This window comes from Hemiscyllium ocellatum, chromosome 4 (genome assembly GCF_020745735.1).
Source record: "Hemiscyllium ocellatum isolate sHemOce1 chromosome 4, sHemOce1.pat.X.cur, whole genome shotgun sequence".
Classification (NCBI taxonomy): domain Eukaryota; kingdom Metazoa; phylum Chordata; class Chondrichthyes; order Orectolobiformes; family Hemiscylliidae; genus Hemiscyllium; species Hemiscyllium ocellatum.
Window position 1 is genome coordinate 113,579,295 of NC_083404.1, and position 17,154 is coordinate 113,596,448.

General features: G+C 44.0%; 1 protein-coding gene across 6 annotated transcripts in view; it reads right to left on the reverse strand.

Moving 5' to 3' along the window:
• LOC132815076 (CMP-N-acetylneuraminate-beta-galactosamide-alpha-2,3-sialyltransferase 1-like) overlaps positions 1 to 17,154 on the reverse strand; it is a 145,824-nt gene that overhangs the window by 95,096 nt on the left and 33,574 nt on the right. For 3 of the 6 annotated variants that reach the window (XM_060823785.1, XM_060823786.1, XM_060823782.1), the window contains exons 2-3: positions 9,503 to 9,663; positions 3,591 to 4,331 (exon numbers count right to left, since the gene is read on the reverse strand). The exons of 1 other annotated variant lie outside the window; for it this stretch is intronic. In XM_060823785.1, coding sequence (XP_060679768.1) covers positions 3,591 to 3,857 — 267 coding nt within the window. In that variant the 5' untranslated portion in view covers positions 3,858 to 4,331; positions 9,503 to 9,663. The remainder of the gene's footprint in view (positions 1 to 3,590; positions 4,332 to 9,502; positions 9,664 to 17,154) is intronic. 2 more of the 6 variants (XM_060823784.1, XM_060823783.1) reach the window with 2 other exon arrangements.

Here is a 17,154-nt window from a genome sequence, read left to right on the forward strand (position 1 = left end):
ACCAGTTAGTCGAGTATCTATCTTCAAGGAAATACTAGAATCCATTCCAAAGGACAAATTTAGAGGACATTTAGAAAATCATATATAGATTGGGTACCTGTCTGAAAACCAAAAACACCTTAAAACAAGGTCTTTTTGAAAGTGAGCTCAACGGCCCTGTAGATATAGATCAGAGTAGTGCTGGAAAAGCATAGCAGGTCAGGCAGCATCCGAGGAGCACAAAAATTGACGTTTCGGGCAAAAGCCCTTTGTCAGGAATAGAGGCAGGGTGCCTGCAGAGTGGAGAGATAAATGAAAGGGCCTGTATGTACGCTGAGTCTGGGCCTTTCGGGGAAAAAAAACTTGGCTTTTAGTTTTGTTCAGGCGATAAATGAAAGTTTTTTTTAATCCAAGGACCCTGATTGCAAGCATTGTGATAAATAGAGACAAAGAATTACATAAAGAAGTTTACAGATACCATCATCCACCTGTATGAACCCATTTCCCAACAGGCCAGAGTACAAAGAATTTTTGAGTTGTATGAATAGTTTACTTTTGATTGTGAGATTGTTAGTAAAAGATACTAAGTGTATCCAAAAATATCCTTCATCCAAAAAGCTGCTGGTCCCTAGTACTTCAGATAAATGATTTCCATCTGTACAATCAGGGAAGGCAAACATGGTTTTATGAATTATAAATCTAATTGATTAATGTTTCTTTGAGGAATTAACAATCAAAGGAGTAAATAGGAACATGTAGATGTGGTTTATTTGGATTTCCAAAAGGCATTTCACAACATGCCATACTGTAAGCTAATATTCAAAATAAAAGCTCATGATACAACAGATGATAAAGTAGCATGGGTAGAAAATTGAAAAGAAAGCAGAGTGAAGTGAATAAAGGTTCATTTTCAGGTTGGCGAAATGGTACTAGAGGAATTTAATCAGGGAGGGTGTCAACTATTTACAATCTATGTCAATGAAGGAAAGAACTATAACATAAATAAATTACCTAATGACACAAAGGTAGGTGATAAAGTAAGCTATTGAAAGATCAAAGTCACTAGTAAGAAGGGAAATAACAGCTAAGTGGTATGATCACTAAATATTAATCTAGAGACCCAGGTTCAAATCCCACTACAGTAGATGATAGAACTTGCAATCATCAAAACCTCTAATGATGATCATAAAACTATTATTAATTGTTAGGGGAAAAAAAACATCTCTGTCACACTAATGTCCTTTAGAGAGGGAAACTGCTGTATTCTGGTCTGTCCTACATAAGACTACCACTCACAACAAGGTGACTCTTAACTGTCCTCTGGGCAATTAGTTAGCAGTGTTATCCAAAATCCCATGAATGAATAAAAAAAGATAGATCGTGAGTATGCAAAATCTTTGCAGAGGGAGTATCGTGTGAAAAAAATGTGAACTGTTACACTTTGGCAGGAAGAAAGATAAGCACTATATTATTTGGACAGAGATTGCAAAACATTTTGATACAGAGGAATCAGAGTGCCCTGGTACATGAATTTCTTTAATCCACAGGATGGAGGCATCACTGGCTAGGCCAGCATTTATTGCTCATCCTAATTGCCCAGAGATTAAGAGTTAAGAGTTAAACATATTGTTGTGGGTTAGGAGTCAGGAAGGACAGCAGTCTCTCTGAAGGAAATTAGTGAACCAGATTGGTTTTTCAACAATTGACAATGGATTCTTGAGCATCATTAGACTCTTAATGCAGATTTTGCTTTTAACTGAACTCAAATTTCACCATCCACCATGGCAGGCTGCAAACCCAAACTCAGGTCCCCAGAACATTTATCTGGGTGTCTGGATTAAAAGAGCAGCAATAATACCATTGAACCATCATCTTCCCAAATTGCATTGTAAAAATTGTCCTTTTAACAAATGATACCTTTTGATACAAGGACAGGAACATTTAATAAGAATTAACAGAGAATTAACAGGGTATAGAGAATAGGACAACCTCAGCTGAGCAACTATCTTCTATCTCTCCCCGGAAAAACCCAAAAACCCTAGAAATGGTCAGGTTTATCAGTTCAGGCTTTTATGTTGGCTTTCCTAAGTCTATAGTATGGTGCCTTGTGTATCCTTTTATCTATACAAAAGGGTCTGGTAAGGCTTGCAAATGGCCTTTAGCATGACACAAGCTAAAATGTAATCTCGAATTGACTGATGGACAAAGAGTGAGGTGACTACATAGACATCTTGGGGTAACTGTCCTGCATTCTATGGTTAGAAAGGTTCAAATGAGTGGTGGGCATCAGGTAAAAATAACTGTTGGGACACGACCATACTTGGACTCCATCTGGAGATTATGTACATTTACAGTTTCTTAATTTAAGAAAGGATATAATTGTATCTGAAGCAGTTCAAAGAAGGTTCATTTGATTCTTGGGACGAAGAGGTTGCCCCATGTATAAAGAAAAATTGAGCAAGTTGGGATTGAACTCATTGGAGTTTACACAACAGTTTAATTTGTTGAAATTTAAGAGATTCTTGACCACGTGTATTTCGAGAGTGTATTTTCCCTTGTGGAGAGCTAGAATTAGGAGACACATTCTAAAAATTATCCTCCGAGAATGAGATAAAAAGAATTTTTTTTTCAAAAGTGTCGTAAGTTTATCGAATTCTTTTCACTGATAGCAAAGGAGTTTGGGTCATTTCATACATCCAAAGCTGTGTTACATAGTTTTCTTTAAATCAATTAGAGTCAAGCGATATGGGGGTGAGATGGAAGGCAACTTTTAAAAATGTGTTGCTGGAAAAGCGCAGCAGGTCAGGCAGCATCAAAGGAACAGGAGAATCGACGTTTCGGGCATAAGCCCTTCTTCAAGAATCGACGAAGAAGGGCTTATGCCCGAAACATCGATTCTCCTGTTCCTTTGATGTTGCCTGACCTGCTGCGCTTTTCCAGCAACACATTTTTAAGCTCTCATCTCCAGCCCTCACTTTCTCCTGGTGTGGAAGGCAGTAAAGTGAAATTGATGCAATAATCAGATTTGGCATCATCTTACCAAATGATGGGATAGATTAAGGGGTCAAGTGACTTATCTTTGCTCCAAATTCTCGTGTATTGTTGAATGGACATGAGATGGTAAGTTAAGCAGTAAGTGAGGTGCTGAGAAATAGCAACAGTGGCATTGTGCAAAATCAGAAAAGGGGAGCCAATGAGAGGTCAGCCATGGAATGACAATAAGTGGGAGGCAGCAAGTGGTTTGATGTGAGACAATGAGCAAGTAGGTGGTAAACATTCAATGAACGCACAATGCCATCGGCATTGGAAAGAGCCATGCATGCACTGATGGGTGGGAGTGGGTGCCACCTGCTTTTCCAGTTTGGCATTGGGTGATACAGCGATGTCTTCCTGCTCCTGTCCTGCAGAGCCTTGCCAATCGTCACTGAATGCTTTTGTCAAGTGCTGCACAAATGTATCCCATAGTTTGTTTTAAACACTATAATATATTCAATATGGACCAGGACAATTTTTAGTCATCAGCATCTTTCAATGCCAAGCATCTACTCAATATACACTTTATCAATCAAAATCTTCTATGTGGTTGACAATCCTTTGTGCAGTGTACTTACTTTCCACCATGTGTAAGTCGCTTCAGGAAGTGTGTAGTTATTTTTGGTCAGGATGGGATACATACCGGGAATGTACCGCTTGTCAAACCATTCCGACTTATTTAATTCTGACACACAACGGTTGCATTTGCACTTTCTTACGGGGAGTAAGATTCTAAGTGAAAATTTTGTGTAGTCCGTATAAGTAAAAAAGACAGATAACAGGAGCACAGCAAAAATCACCAAAGAGAAAAACCAGTGATGCTTCTGAAGCCTGTAAGCAAACATTGCGAAATCTTCTTGAATGATACTTCTCCACTTATCTGACAAAACCGTGGGAGGGCGAGGAAACAGATCTTCTGAAGCAACCAGTGTTGACAAATTCTGCAACTTGTGTCTCCTTCAAAGTGATTTATTTTTAGAACTCAATTTTTTTTTGAGTGGCTGGTTGTTGAGCACTAGCATGAGTCTTATTTCGACAAAAGAAGTCTGGTCAGAATATCCACAGTTTTCTGAAAGAAAATGAATGACACCAAGTTTTCCTGAACATTAATATGGGTAAAATTGATTGGAGTGAAGTCAATGTTTAGAATCTTAAGCGTAGGCAGCAGGCATTTTGGAATTAGCTTCAAAGCAGATGTTGTAATTTCTCTCATATTGATTTCTTGGAATCCAGTTGTATGTTTAATTTCATTTTTAGAATTGATCTTTATGTCATGTTGGTTGGCATTCTTTCAGTTTTTGCTGAAAATTAACTTCCTCCTAAATAAAATAAAATGTGAAAAGTCACAAACCAGACTTAAACTACTCCACGAGACAGAATAACGGGCTACTTTCTGAAGCATTTATGTTTCACTGAGGTTCAGAATGCTACTGGCAGAAGTGAGGGTGTATTTTAGAGCAGGGTGCCATTCTCTGGCATCTGGGATGATAATTGGTAGGAGTGGTGTTTGCATCTGAATCCTGGCAATTCAATATGACTAAAAATGCGTTGCTGGAAAAGCACAGCAGGTCAGGCAGCATCGAAGAAGCAGGAGAATCGATGTTTCGGGCATGAGCCCTTCTTCAGGAATGAGGAAGGTGTGCCAAGCAGGCTAAGATAAAAGGTAGGGAGGAGGGACTTGGGGTAGGGGCATTGGAAATGCGATAGGTGGAAGGAGGTCAAGGTGAGGGTGATAGGCCGGAGTGGGAGTGGGGGCGGAGAGGTCAGGAAGAAGATCGCAGGTTAGGAAGGTGGTGCTGAGTTTGAGGGTTGGGACTGAGACAAGGTAGGGGGAGGGGAAATGAGGAAACTGGAGAAATCCAAGTTCATCCCTTGTGGTTGGAGGGTTCCTAGGTGGAAGATGAGACGCTCTTCCTCCAGCTGTCATGTTGCTATGGTCTGGCGATGGAGGAGTCCAAGGACCTGCATGTCCTTGGTGCAGTGGGAGGGGGAGTTGAAGTGTTGAGCCACGGGGTGGTTGGGTTGGTTGGTCCAGGTGTCCCAGAGGTGTCCTCTGAAACATTCTGCACGTAGGCGGCCTGTCTCTCCAATATAGAGGAGGCCACATCAGGTGCAGCGGATGCAGTAAATGATGTGTGTGGAGGTGCAGGTGAATTTGTGGCGGATACGGAAGGATCCCATGGGGCCTTGGAGGGAAGTAAGGGGGGAGGTGTGGGCACAAGTTTTGCATTTTTTGCAGTTGCAGGGGAAGGTGCCGGGAGTGGAGGTTGGGTTGGTGGGGGTAGGGACCTGACGAGGGAGTCATGGAGGGAGTGGTCTTTTTGGAACGCTGATAGGGGAGGGGTGGGAAATATATCCCTGGTGGTGGGATCCATTTGGAGGTGGCGGAAATGACGACGGATGATACGATGTATATGGATGTTGGTGGGGTTCTGTCCTCGTGGCGATTGGAGGGGCGGGGCTTAAGAGTGGAGGAGGGGGAAGTGGAGGAGATGCGGTGGAGAGCATCGTCGATCACGTCTGAGGGGAAATTGCGGTCTTTGAAGAAGGAGGCCATCTGGGCTGTATGGTATTGGAACTGGTCCTCCTGGGAGCAGATGCGGCGGAGATGAAGGAATTGGGAATATGCCTCGTCAGGTCCACACCCCCCACCAACCCAACCCAACCTCCACTCCCGGCACCTTCCCCTGCAACCGCAAGAAGTGCAAAACTTGCGCCCACACCTCCCCCCTTTCTCCCCTCCAGGCCCCAAGGGATCCTTCGATACCCACCACAAATTCACCTGCACCTCCACACACATCATTTACTGCATCCGCTGCACCCGATGTGGCCTCCTCTATATTGGGGAGACAGGCTGCCTACTTGCGGAATGTTTCAGAGAACACCTCTGGGACACCTGGACCAACCAACCCAACCACCCTGTGGCACAACACTTCAACTCCCCCTCCCACTCCACCAAGGACATGCAGGTCCTTGGACTCCTCCATTGCCAGAACATAACACGATGGTTGGAGGAAGAGCACCTCATCTTCTGCCTACGAACCCTCCAACCACAAGGGATGAACTCTGATTTCTCCAGTTTCCTCATTTCCCCTCCCCCTACCTTGTCTCAGTCCCAACCCTCAAACTCAGCACCACCTTCCTAACCTGCAATCTTCTTCCTGACCTCTCCGCCCTCACCCCTACTCCGGCCTATCACCCTCACCTTTACCTCCTCCCACCTATTGCATTTCCAATGCCCTTCCCCCAATTCCCTCTTCCCTACCTTTATCTTAGCCTGTTGGACACGCTTTCTTCATTCCTGAAGGGCGCATGCTTGAAACGTTAATTCCCCTGCTCCTTGGATGCTGCCTGATCTGCTGCGCTTTTCCAGCAACACATTTTTCAGCTCTGATCTCCAGCTTCTGCAGTCCTCACTTTCTCCTAACTCAATATGACTGACTGACATGACATTAATACAAAACATACCCACATTAAATTCTGTCACCTCTGCACACCTGTATATATTTATCATTTCCTTACCTATTAGCAACAATTTTTGTCCTGCTTAGTGGAGAGACCAAGTTAGATTCACTAATTCGCCTATCGTTTTGAAGCCATGTACTTCCATGAGCCCACTCCACCATTCCAATAGTTTTTTTTATAATCGCAGCTGATGTTATTACTTAATAATTCAGATCCCAGACTGAAATCTGGCTTGATAGATCATAATTTGCTTTATTTTTGCTTCAACAAAATGATCTCACTCCATAACAGAATGCTGCAGAATTTATTTTATTGATAAAACCAAAGTTTATGACACAAATGAAATAAGGATAAAATAGAACAAATCAAACAATTTACATACATGTTTAAAGATTTTGAAACATGTTATAAACTATAATCCTTAGTATTCCTTTATGGCACTCCAAACACCAGAGAGAGAATTCCTTTCTCTATCAAACATTGGGTTTAAATTAGCTGTAGAGTCTATTCTCCAGTGTTCAGAATATAGTTACCACTTCATTGAATTTTCATACAGCTAAGCCCAGATATTCTCAGCTTCAAACACCCCCTTCAAGATTTTAACCAAGCACTTCTGGTCTAGAATTTTAGAACTAAATTCCTTACACTGAGTAACCCATTTCATAACTCTTCTAAACCATCTCCCTTCTCTAGGGAGCAAGTGTTTATCTATCTGGCTTCAGCTAGGTTTTCCACAAACCGTAAAACAAAGGACGTTTTTCAAGATATGGCAGCTTCCTCTAAACAAACTGAAAGCAAGTTCTGAAGTCTCCTATCGGAAACCCAACTGTTAACTCTGTTCACTTGTAAAACTCACCCATTGAATACAAAATCCCTATACACTCCAGGATGGACTCTTTCTCATAGTATGTTTTAACAGAAATCAGAGCTGAAAATGTGTTGCTGGAAAAGCGCAGGTCAGGCAGCATTCAAAGAACAGGAAATTCGACGTTTCGGGCATAAGCCCTTCATCAGGAACGTCGAAACGTCGAATTTCCTGTTCCTTGGATGCTGCCTGACCTGCTGCGCTTTTCCAGCAACACATTTTCAGCTCTGATCTCCAACATCTGCAGTCCTCACTTTTTCCTTTAACAGAAAATCAACATAGCTACAGAAATATTTATTATGAAATTCTTGAAACACTCAGAAAACACACATGCCACTAATTCAAAATAAATGACATTAAAACATATTGTTGCAATGTTGATAAGAGTTATTGTAGATTGGGAGGCAGGAAGTTAGAATTTGGAATTCATAAGATTGTAAAATGGAGAAGCATTGTATGGTCCCTTTAAAAGATCGCGTGCCTTTCTGTGTTTAGAGATTTAAAATGTACATCTGTGAGCAGCAGCTTGTAAGTTTGCAAGTATACAGACAGCACTCGAGAGAAACATTTGTATCAAAAGCCCATACATTTCGCAGGCCAAGCAGCAGTTTCTATGAAGACAGCAGCTTTTTGACAGCAGTTACACTGGCACCATCCCCCACCTTTTCCTCCGCCAATTGATGACTGTATCGATTCCTTTCCCGCTGTACCAACCAGTACCGTTCCACAGACACCCTCCTTCGACTGACTGAACTGGTCCTCACTCTGAACAACTTCTCTTTCCAATCCTCCCACTTCCTCCAAACCAAAGGAGTAGCCATGGGCACCCGCATGAGCCCCAGCTATGCCTGCCTCTTCGTAGGATATGTGGAACAGTCCATCTTCCGCAGCTACACTGACACTACCCCCCACCTTTTCCTCCGCTACATCGATGACTGTATTGGTGCAGCCTCGTGCTCCCATGAGGAGGTTGAACAGTTCATCCACTTTACCAACACCTTCCACCCCGACCTCAAATTTACCTGGACCATCTCAGACTCCTCCCTCCCCTTCCTAGACCTTTCCATTTCTAGCTCGGACAACCGAATCAACACGAACATTTACTATAAACCGACCAACTCCCACAGCTACCTAGACTACACCTCCTCCCACCCTGCCCCCTGTAAAAATGCCATCCCATATTCCCAATTCCTTCGTCTCCGCCGCATCTGCTCCCAGGAGGACCAGTTCCAATACCGAACAACCCAGATGTCCTCCTTCTTCAAAGACCGCATTTTCCCCTCAGACGTAATCGACGATGCTCTCCACCGCATCTCCTCCACTTCCCGCTCCTCCGCCCTTGAGCCCCGCCCCTCCAATCGCCACCAGGACAGAACCCCACTGGTCCTCACCTTCCACCCCACCAACCTCCATATACATCGTATCATCCGTCGTCATTACCGCCACCTCCAAACGGACCTCACCACCAGGGATATATTTCCCACCCCTATCAGCGTTCCGAAAAGACCACTCCCTCCGTGACTCCCTCATCAGGTCCACACCCTCCACCAACCCAACCTCCACTTCCGGTACCATCCCCTGCAACCGCAAGAAATGCAGAACTTGTGCCCACACCTCCTCCCTTACTTCTCTCCAAGGCCCCAAGGGATCCTTCCATATCCACCACAAATTCACCTGCACCTCCATACACATCATTTACTGCATCCACAGCACCCGATGTGGCCTCCTCTATATTGGGGAGACAGGCCATCTACTTGCGGAATGTTTCAGAAAACACCTCTGGAACACTCGGACCAACCAACCCAACCACCCCGTGGCTCAACACTTCAATTCCCCCTCCCACTCCACCAAGGACATGCAGGTCCTTGGACTCCTCCATTGCCAGACCATAGCAACACGACGGTTGGAGGAAGAGCGCCTCATCTTCTGCTTAGGAACCCTCCAACCACAAGGGATGAACTCTGATTTCTCCAGTTTCCTCATTTCCCCTCCCCCCACCTTGTCTCAGTCCCAACCCTTGAACTCAGCACCACCTTCCTAACCTGCAATCTTCTTCCTGACCTCTCCGCCCCCACCCCCACTCCGGCCTATCACTTTCACCTTTACCTCCTTCCACCTATCGCACTTCCAACGCCCCTCCCCCAAGTCCCTCCTCCCTACCTTTTACCTTCGCCTGCTTGGCACACTTTCCTCATTCCTGAAGAAGGGCTCATGCCTGAAACGTCGATTCTCCTGCTCCTTGGATGCTGCCTGACCTGCTGCATTTTTCCAGCAACACATTTTCAGCTCTGATCTCCAGCATCTGCAGTCCTCACTTTCTCCTAGAAGGTTTTTAAATTTAGCCAATCAATTTGTATCAGGTACGTAGATATCAAAAAGCTATTAAATTTAAGTTTGATGGTTTTGACAACATAAGACCAATCATTTTGTAAGAAATATTGATATGTCATCACAGATATAAAAGAAGGAGGTAGTTGGATGAAGACTCCAAAAGGTAGCTGTCATCCACCAGAGTTAACAGCCTTCAGCTCTCAAGAAAGAATCATTGGCTCTCATAAGCTCCTGCATGTCTTAGAGAGAGCACCATCTAAATAACAATGGCACCAATGATGGAGAAGGCATTCCTGACAGAAGAATCAATGGAGAAGGTACAGACCATTCTGGAAGACATGTAACCTGGCTATAATTCTGAGAGACTAAATTCTATTGTTTTTAATGTGAGTGGTTCTTGTATTTGTTGGAACAGCATACCATTAGGATACTGCTTTATTTGGGAATAATCAATAATTAGAAGGGGGAAGATTCAAGATGGCAGCAACCCAATAGGTCTGCCCCGCTGAGCACTCCACCAGAATCCAAAGTGGTGCACTTACCCTCCCTTTATTACTCAATGTGGTAGAAATAGTTATTTTTTGACCCCTAGATTGTTCATTGTCAGTTTAAAATAGTTAAGAAAATGACCAAAGGCAAGGGACCGTGAAGGTTGCAACAAGCAGGGACTCCCCCCGCAACAACAGGCACATCCGTGGCCACTGCATTGGCCTCCACGATCGCCCAAGGGGACTTACTTATGAAACAGAGCTGCTCTGGGAGTTTGTGAAACTCCGAGAGAAAATAGGCTCACCTTGGAGGAGACTAGGGCCAGGCTTGAACCAATCGCGGTCATGCTGCAGAAGCATGACCAGGAGATCCAGTGTCTCGGACAGAGTATCGGGGAGGTGGAGCAACAAGCTGTGACGTCCGAAACCGCGATGGAATCCTCGGCGGGTCAGTACAGGCTTTAGAATGGTGGGTACGGACCTTGGAAGCGCAGGTCGATGACCTCTAAAATCCAGGCCGTTGGAAGAACATCCATCTGGTACGGAATGGGACTATTTGGTGCCGCCCTTTTGGCACCGATCATTTGGCCCCACTGTTTTGGCTCTAAACGTTTTTGGCGCTCATTAATTTGGCACTGAGCTGTTTTGGTGCCAATTCAGAATAAAAAAAGTCTTGTAGAGCCCGTAAGAAATTTTTTTTAAGAAAGCCCATTTTTATTGCATTGTAAAAATAAATCTAATTCTTTTTTATTCATTATTTTTAACCTATTCATTATAAAAACGAAATTCTACATTTTTCGACATTTATCAAGCACATATAGATAACCATCGTGTGAAAATTTTGGTTTGTCTCTCTTGCTTAGAATGTTTTCAGCCATTTCTGGTATGGGCTCTACAATAAAACAGAAAGAAAATTGTATTACAGCTTTCTAATAAAAAGTGAGGTCTGCAGATGCTGGAGATCAGAGCTGAAAATGTGTTGCTGGTTAAGGCGCAGCAGGTCAGGCAGCATCCAAGGAACAGGAAAAGGCCCTTTCCTGATGAAGGGCTTGTGCCTGAAACGTCAAATTTCCTATTCCTTGGATTGCTGCCTGACCTGCTGTGCTTTAACCAGCAACACATTTTCAGCTTACAGCTTTCTGATGTGAAGACAGAAGGGCTTAAGTATCATCAAGACAGTAGATGACTATTAACAATTGTTAAATGTGAAAATGATTACAAAACGAGATTTGAATCTACAGCGAGTCATTACAGCTTTGACTATCAATTCTTGCTAGTTGAGAAAATTACATCAGGTCGTTAGTCATCCTCTCTTCTTTAACCAAAGACGACTTTAAAATTCTGAACTGGCGCCAAAACAGCTCAGCGCCAAAGTAATGAGCGCCAAAACAGCTTAGAGCCAAAATGGCAGGGCCAAATGATCAGCGCCAAAAGGGCGGCCCCAAAAAGTACCCGATCCATCTGGTGGGGCTTCCTGAATGGGAGGCGGAAGGCCAATTCGTCAGCTTCTTGGAGCAACGGCCTTTGCAGTTTTTGAAGCTGGAAGTCGAGGTAGGCAGGGCGAGGGTCAATTGAGCCCACTGGGTTGCAGTGCGCAGGCCCGGATCAGACCAGCGCCTCCGTCCGGTCCTAGTGCGACTCCAGCACGGCAGATATAAGCAAATGGTGTTGGAAACTTCTCGAGCAATGGGGAAGGATCCACAGGCTCTGATATGCAAAGGATTACGAATTATGCTTTTCCAAGACTTTTCTCTGGTTGTGATTTGTAAGATCTTTGAGGTAAAAAAGGTGGCTCAGTGACTTGAATATCCAGTATTGCATAAAATATCTGGTATTATTACATTCCAGCCATGAAGGGGCTGTGTTCAGTTTTGATTCACTGGAAAAAGGCAAAGGACTTCCTGGATGCTTTAAAACAAACTGGCTGGCTTAAATACAATGGACAATACTGTTTATTTTGTTTTTCTCTGTAATTTGCCTGATTTACCTGGTTATCAGGGGCATTTTAAAAAATATATGTCTGGGTCATAATTGTTTCCTTTTTTTTCTCTCTCTTCTCCCTTCTCTGTCCCCTCCCGTTATCCTTTGTTCCTTTTGTTCTTCTTTTCTGGTATGGGATGGGGGATGTGCTTGGGGAAAGGAGGGAGAGGTTATAGAATTCTGTTCTACTAGCAGTCCCTAGGGTTATAGTATGGAGGGGACAGCTTGAGTGCCAACTTTTAACTTTGTGTTGTCTGGGGCTGGGGAGCAGCTTCAGCTAGAAAGAGCCATGGTGGGGTTAGTGGGTAGCATGACTACCCCCAATGGGCAAGGGGGAAAGTCTCCTTTCATTTGTGTTATACATTGGTGTTAGAAGTTTTGATTTGGTAGCTTTGGAAGTTGTATTTTTAAATTTACATGAAATCAATAAGTTTACTGTTTTCACTCAGTGCGCTATGAGTAGGGTTTTTTCCTCCAGGGGGTCATGGACTGTTTTGGACGGTTATGGCTAGCCATTCATTTAAATGATGCAGCTAGAATGTTAAGGGGAGTCATTCACTAATTAAGAGAAAAAAAGATATTGTCAAGCCTTAGAAAAGAGAGGGTCAATGTAGCCTTGTTGCAAGAAACACGTTTAACCAATAAGGAGCATTTGAAGTTGCAGCAGGGAGGGTTCAGATGGTAATTTTCTCATCCTTTAATTCGAAAAGTAAATGAGTTGCTATTCTCATCCGGAAGAGTCTCCCATTTCAAATGTTAGATCAAATTAAGGATGAATATGGGCAATTTATAATTAAAGCTTTAATATACCAAGAGGAATATGAGATATTCCCCCGGCACACTTTCTTAAATTTTTAACGGATGTGCTTTCCGGGTTGATGGCGTCCTACAATTAGTTGGGGAGAGTTTAATCATCAGATTGACCCTGAAGTGAATAGGATGCCTAAGGGCCTTGCAGGTATGTCCCCACAATCCAGGCAGTTGGTGGACCTGAACAGGGAGCTGGGTTTGGTGGACGTTTGGTGATGGCTTCACCCTGAAGGTAGGGATTTTACCTTTTTCTCTAATCCACATAAATGCTATACCATAATTGACATGTTTTTGTCCCATCACCCTTCTTGCAGACAGTGCTGTCTTGCAGAATAGGGAACATAGCCATTTCCAATCAGGCGACAGCGTACATGGAGTCAAGGCCGGTGGTAACAGGATAGGCTCCCACCACTGGCGCATGGACACTTTCCTCTTGAAAGATAGCAAGCTTGGAGAGGATTTTTTGCAGTAACTTAAAATCTTTTGTGACATTAATTTGGGTACGACCACTGGGAGACTGCCAAGGCCTACGCCGGGATTTTATTATTTCTTACTCGGTGACCTGGAAGCAGCAGAGGGGAGAGCAGCAGCATTTGCTCGAGGCTTGCGTGAAGGCAGCTGAGTTAGCATAATTTGGAGATGCCGGTGTTGGATTGGGGTGTACAAAGTTAAAAATCACACAAACACCATGTTATAGTCCAACAGGTTTAACTGGAAGTACACTTTGACAGACCATCTGTAACTAAATTGCAGCAGGTTACAGCCCATAGGGCTACTTTGAATGCTGCACTCACCCAGACTGCAAAGAGGGAAACCTTTTTTGTTAAACAGAGGTTATTAGAGTATGGTGACAAAGTAGGTAGATTATATAGTGTCTGGATCAGTGGTGCTGGAAGAGCACAGCAGTTCAGGCAGCATCCAACGAGCAGCGAAATCGACATTTTGGGCAAAAGCCCTTCATCAGGAATAAAGGCAGTGAGCTGGAAGCATGGAGAGATAAGCTAGAGGAGGGTGGGGTGGGGAAAGAGTAGCATAGAGTACAATGGGTGAGTGGGGGAGGAGGTGAAGGTGATAGGTCAGGGAGGAGAGGGTGGAGTGGATAGGTGGAAAAGAAGATAAGCAGGTCGGACAAGTCCGGACAAGTCATGGGGAGAGTGCTGAACTGGAAGTTTGAAACTAGGATGAGGTGGGGGAAGGGGAAATGAGGAAGCTGTTGAAGTCCACATTGATGCCCTGGGGTTGAAGTGTTCTGAGGCGGAAGATGAGGCGTTCTTCCTCCAGGCGTCTGGTGGTGAGGGAGCGGTGGTGAAGGAGGCCCAGGACCTCCATGTCCTCGGCAGAGTGGGAGGGGGAGTTGAAATGTTGGGCCACGGGACGGTGTGGTTGATTGGTGCGGGTATCTCGGAGATGTTCCCTAAAGCGCTCTGCTAGGAGGCGCCCAGTTTCCCCAATGTAGAGGAGACCGCATCGGGAGCAATGGATACAATAAATGATATTAGTGGATGTGCAGGTAAAATTTTGATGGATGAGGAAGGCTCCTTTAGGGCCTTGGATAGAGGTGAGGGAGGAGGTATGGGCACAAGATTTACAGTTCCTGCGGTGGCAGGGGAAAGTGCCAGGATGGGTCGAGGGGGGCGTGGACCTGACCAGGTAGTCACGGAGGGAACGGGGTCTTTGCGGAATGCAGCAAGGGGTGGGGCGGGAAATATATCCCAGGTGGTGGGGTCTTTTTGGAGATGGCGGAAATGTCGGCAGATGATTTGGTTTATGTGAAGGTTGGTAGGGTGGAAGGTGAGCACCAGGGGCGTTCTGTCCTTGTTACGGTTGGAGGGGTGTGGTCGAGATGCGTTGGAGGGCATCTTTAACCATGTGGGAAGGGAAATTGCGGTCTCTAAAGAAGGAGGCCATCTGGTGTGTTCTATGGTGGAACTGGTCCTCCTGGGAGCAGATACGGTGGAGGCAGGAGGAATTAGGAATACGGGATGGCATTTTTGCAAGAGATAGGGTGGGATTTTTGCATGGGATATGATAAACGAGGAAAAACATTCATTTTGACCAGAGCCAACCATGATATTGGAAGATCCTCCCAGCACTGAAGATCCTGCCTTATTTTCTCGGGTAACCACACAAAGTTACCTTTCATTGAAGACCGGGGTGATAAAAATGCCTAAATACAGAAATCTCCGTGACCACCTGAAAGGGAATCAGATTCCACTCCCAAAATTGGATATTCAATTAAGGCCCCCTCCCACAGGCATGGCATCCAACCTCATAAAATTGGTTCTGTATCCTGAGAAAGAACCAAATAGATTAATCACTTGCATTAAATAGGGCACAGATGTCAGTGGATCAGTTCAAAAGAGAAGAACGTCATCTGCATAGAGGGTGATCTCATGCCTGCCTGATCCTACCTTCGGGGTAATTATATTGGGGTCTAGATGGCCTCTGCCAGTGGCTCAGTCACCAGTAGAAATAGTAGTGGTAAGAGCTGCCTCTGCCGATACTAAAATTATCCGACCTTGTACCATTAGTGAGAACTGCTGCTTTCTGGTCACTACATAACACTGCCACCCACTTGGCAAAAACCCCTCCAAGACCAAACTGCTCCAATACATAAAAGAGATATGGCCACTCCACCCAGTCAAACACTTTCTCTACATCCAGGGAGACTACCAAGCCCAGAATCGACCCTTACTGGCTTACCTGAACCATGTCTAGTACTCTTCTAATAATTTTAGTAGATCTACAATCCTTGATAAAACCTGTCTGGTCCTCCTTTACAATGAAAGGCAAAACCTCCTCCAACCTTAACGCCACCAGTTTCAACAGAATTTCAAAATCCACGATCAGTAACGATATGGGCCTGTATGAAGTACAATCTTCTGGGGCTTTTTCTTTCTTAAGGATAAGAGATATTTGCTTCTCTCAAAGAAGATGGGATTCTAGGTTAGAGTGGTGCTGGAAAAGCACAGCAGTTCAGGCAGCATCCGAGGAGCAGGAAAATCCCTTCATCAGAAATAGAGCTCTTTGGGTGTTTCAAGTTTAGTTTTCAGAGGGGTGTCAACCTCTAGCTCATAACAATATATAAATCACATATGTTACATCATAAAGTCCTGGTCAATATTTAGACACTACTTTTTACAACATCACTATTCCCTTGTTTCAACTACACTCAACAATTTATTTTTTTGGGAGGTCTGCACACAGTAGCACTTGCACAATCAGAAGCCAATGTCATGAAAGACAATGGAACACCAATCGCAATGTGCAGACTCAAGTGGCGGGTGCACATGCAGCTTAGAGGGAGTATTGCCCACAGTCCAAAATTTCATCTATCAAAACCATCAATATACTGAATATAAGACAATACCTCATAGACAAGGACATTGACAGTAAGAGACCGTCTGGTTTTGTAAACTTTAATAAGAACATTTCTGTCAACAAAGTGAATGTGAGTCTTTTCTGTTTAGTGCCAAGCAGGGATGCCGATTTGAAACAGATTTATTTTCTCTATTATCATTTTCCACTCATGTCACTCCTGAAACAAAAGCATCTTACAGAGGTCTGGCTTGGAACCGATCGGGTGCACTTTTTTAAAAAAAAAGTACTCGGAACAATAGTTGCCCAATTTGACATCATTAAATGGTTTCAAACAAATAGGTTTAGAAATTGAGTCACATTTTGGCCGGATCAGTTACCTGCATCATCTCTTTCCCTCAATGACAAGCTAGTTAGAATTTTACAATGAGCTGACATGCTTACAATAGCTTCTATTTCTGTATTTTTTTTGATAATTATATTCAATGAATGAAGCTGTCAAGTTGGGATTTAGACTTAAGTTCACCGGATTATTAGCTCTGTACTACCTTATCTCTTTTTCCTGGCCTGAAGCAGTGGGAGATGGTAAATCATCCAATCATACAGGGTATTTTAGTTAAATCTAAAAGTAACTGTTGCACGAGAATAAAGCAGATTAAATTTCAGAACTAGTATTTTAATCTTGTTTTATTCACTTATGAGTCATAGAAACGTACAGCATGGAAACAGACCCTTTGGTCCAACCCGTCTATGCCACCCAGATGTCCCAACCTAATCTAGTCCCATCTGCCAGCACCCGGCCCATATCCCTCCAACCCCTTTCTATTCATATACCCATCCAAATGCCTCTTAAATGTTGCAATTGTACCAACCTCCACCACTTCC